The 1,605-nt window shown below is 45.1% G+C and overlaps 1 protein-coding gene across 1 annotated transcript in view; it reads left to right on the top strand.

Annotated features, from left to right (window-relative positions):
• LOC104524627 (neuropeptide FF receptor 2) overlaps nucleotides 1–610 on the top strand; it is a 2,527-nt gene extending 1,917 nt beyond the window's left edge. Inside the window, 1 exon segment of the mRNA XM_010167563.1 lies at nucleotides 1–610. This exon segment is cut by the window's left edge and continues 40 nt beyond it. Within this exon segment, the coding sequence (XP_010165865.1) occupies nucleotides 1–610 (610 nt within the window).
• The last annotated feature ends 995 nt before the right edge of the window (nucleotides 611–1,605 follow it).

The raw sequence follows: 1,605 nt of genomic DNA, 5'->3' as shown, positions 1-1,605 counted from the left end.
GACGGTTCTGTTTGCCAACATCTACCTGGCTCCCCTGTCGCTCATTGTTATCATGTATGCGAGGATAAGCATTGCTCTCTTCAACACAGCAGTGCCCGTGCTGGGCAAACACAGCCAGAGGCAGCGGCACAGCGTGTCTAAGAAGAAACAAAAAGTCATCAAAATGCTCATTATCGTGGCTTTGCTTTTCACCCTGTCCTGGCTTCCCTTGTGGACTCTGATGATGCTCTCAGACTACGTCAACCTTTCAGATATCCAGCTGCAGATCATCAACATTTATATCTACCCCTTTGCTCACTGGTTGGCCTTTTTCAACAGCAGCGTCAACCCCATCATCTACGGGTTCTTTAATGAAAATTTTCGCCGAGGCTTTCAGGCAGCCTTTAAACTCCAGCTCTGCTCCAGGGAGATCACTCACAGGGAGGCCTATTCTCAGCGAGGCCAAAGCAATGTCATTTTGCCAGCTGCCAGCTACCAGACACCCCAGGATCAAGCTGGTCAAAACACTAAGGAGGAGAGGAAGACAATTAAGAAAGGAAACTGGGTGAATAACCAGCAGGATTTGATAATGGAGGATCTAGAAGAGCCCAGCAACGACGGGATTAAGTGAAACATGCCATGAACTACATAAATGATTTATGCCCAGCAGAGTTTGTTTATTGTGTTGTGAAACTCATGCTCTGTCAGCCCTTTCTGACAAAAACATCAAGATGTTTCTGTTTTGAAGGAGAAACACGACTTGCCTGATATCTGAACGTTTGATATAAGTAGGAAACCAAATTCAGCCCTTTGTGTTACCAGCTTAAACCAGGGGCAACTCCCCTGCAGTCGGTGATGACTCATTGTTCTTGAACTGGGCTGGAGCAAAGATGTGATTAAAATGGGATTAGCTCCCATTTATTGTGACATAAGAGAAACAGAGAACTGTGATTATTGACTCGGATACAATCACTCCAGATACTCACTGATGAAGAAGGGAACAGTCGTTCACTGTCTTCTGAGAATCTCGCAGAGCAGCTGAAACAGAGCTGCTCAAACAGTATTTGGGGCCGTGTTTCAGCATGTGAGGCTACTTGTTGTTAATACTGACAGTTTTCTTCTGACACTAGACAATTAAAACATCACTGCAGTTTGTAGCCTCCAGCTACACTGTGGAGCTGGAAAAAGGAGGGAATGGCAAGACTTGCCAGGGCCCCGAGTGTATGTCCCTGCCTGGGGGTTTGATTGTTGGGGCTCAGGGCAGGTCCCAACCAGTGCAGCTGAGGGTGTCCCCCTTGTTGCATTAAGAAACAATTTTATCTGTAGATCAAAATACCTGCTAATGAGATTTATAAAAAGTCCTCCACTAAAAGCAAGACTAATCCAATAAACTCACTTCTTGATTTAACACAGATTTCTCTTTGTTCAGCAACGGGTCCGTGGTACGACCCTTTTAGCTTCTTCTGTGAAGCATAAGCCTGTTCCTCAAACTTATCCATCCGTTATTCTGTAACTCTCAAGAACTGAAATATTGGAGATACAGTCCGAATATCTGAACTTAACTCAGCAGTTCCTGGATCTTCTTGTGGTTGTGCTCACATTGCTTCTGCCTGGACAGTTTGAACA

Source organism: Antrostomus carolinensis, unplaced genomic scaffold (genome assembly GCF_000700745.2).
Source record: "Antrostomus carolinensis isolate BGI_N321 unplaced genomic scaffold, ASM70074v2 scaffold9435, whole genome shotgun sequence".
NCBI lineage: Eukaryota > Metazoa > Chordata > Aves > Caprimulgiformes > Caprimulgidae > Antrostomus > Antrostomus carolinensis.
Note: the sequence above shows the minus strand (reverse complement) of the source record. Positions and strands in the feature narration are given on the sequence as shown.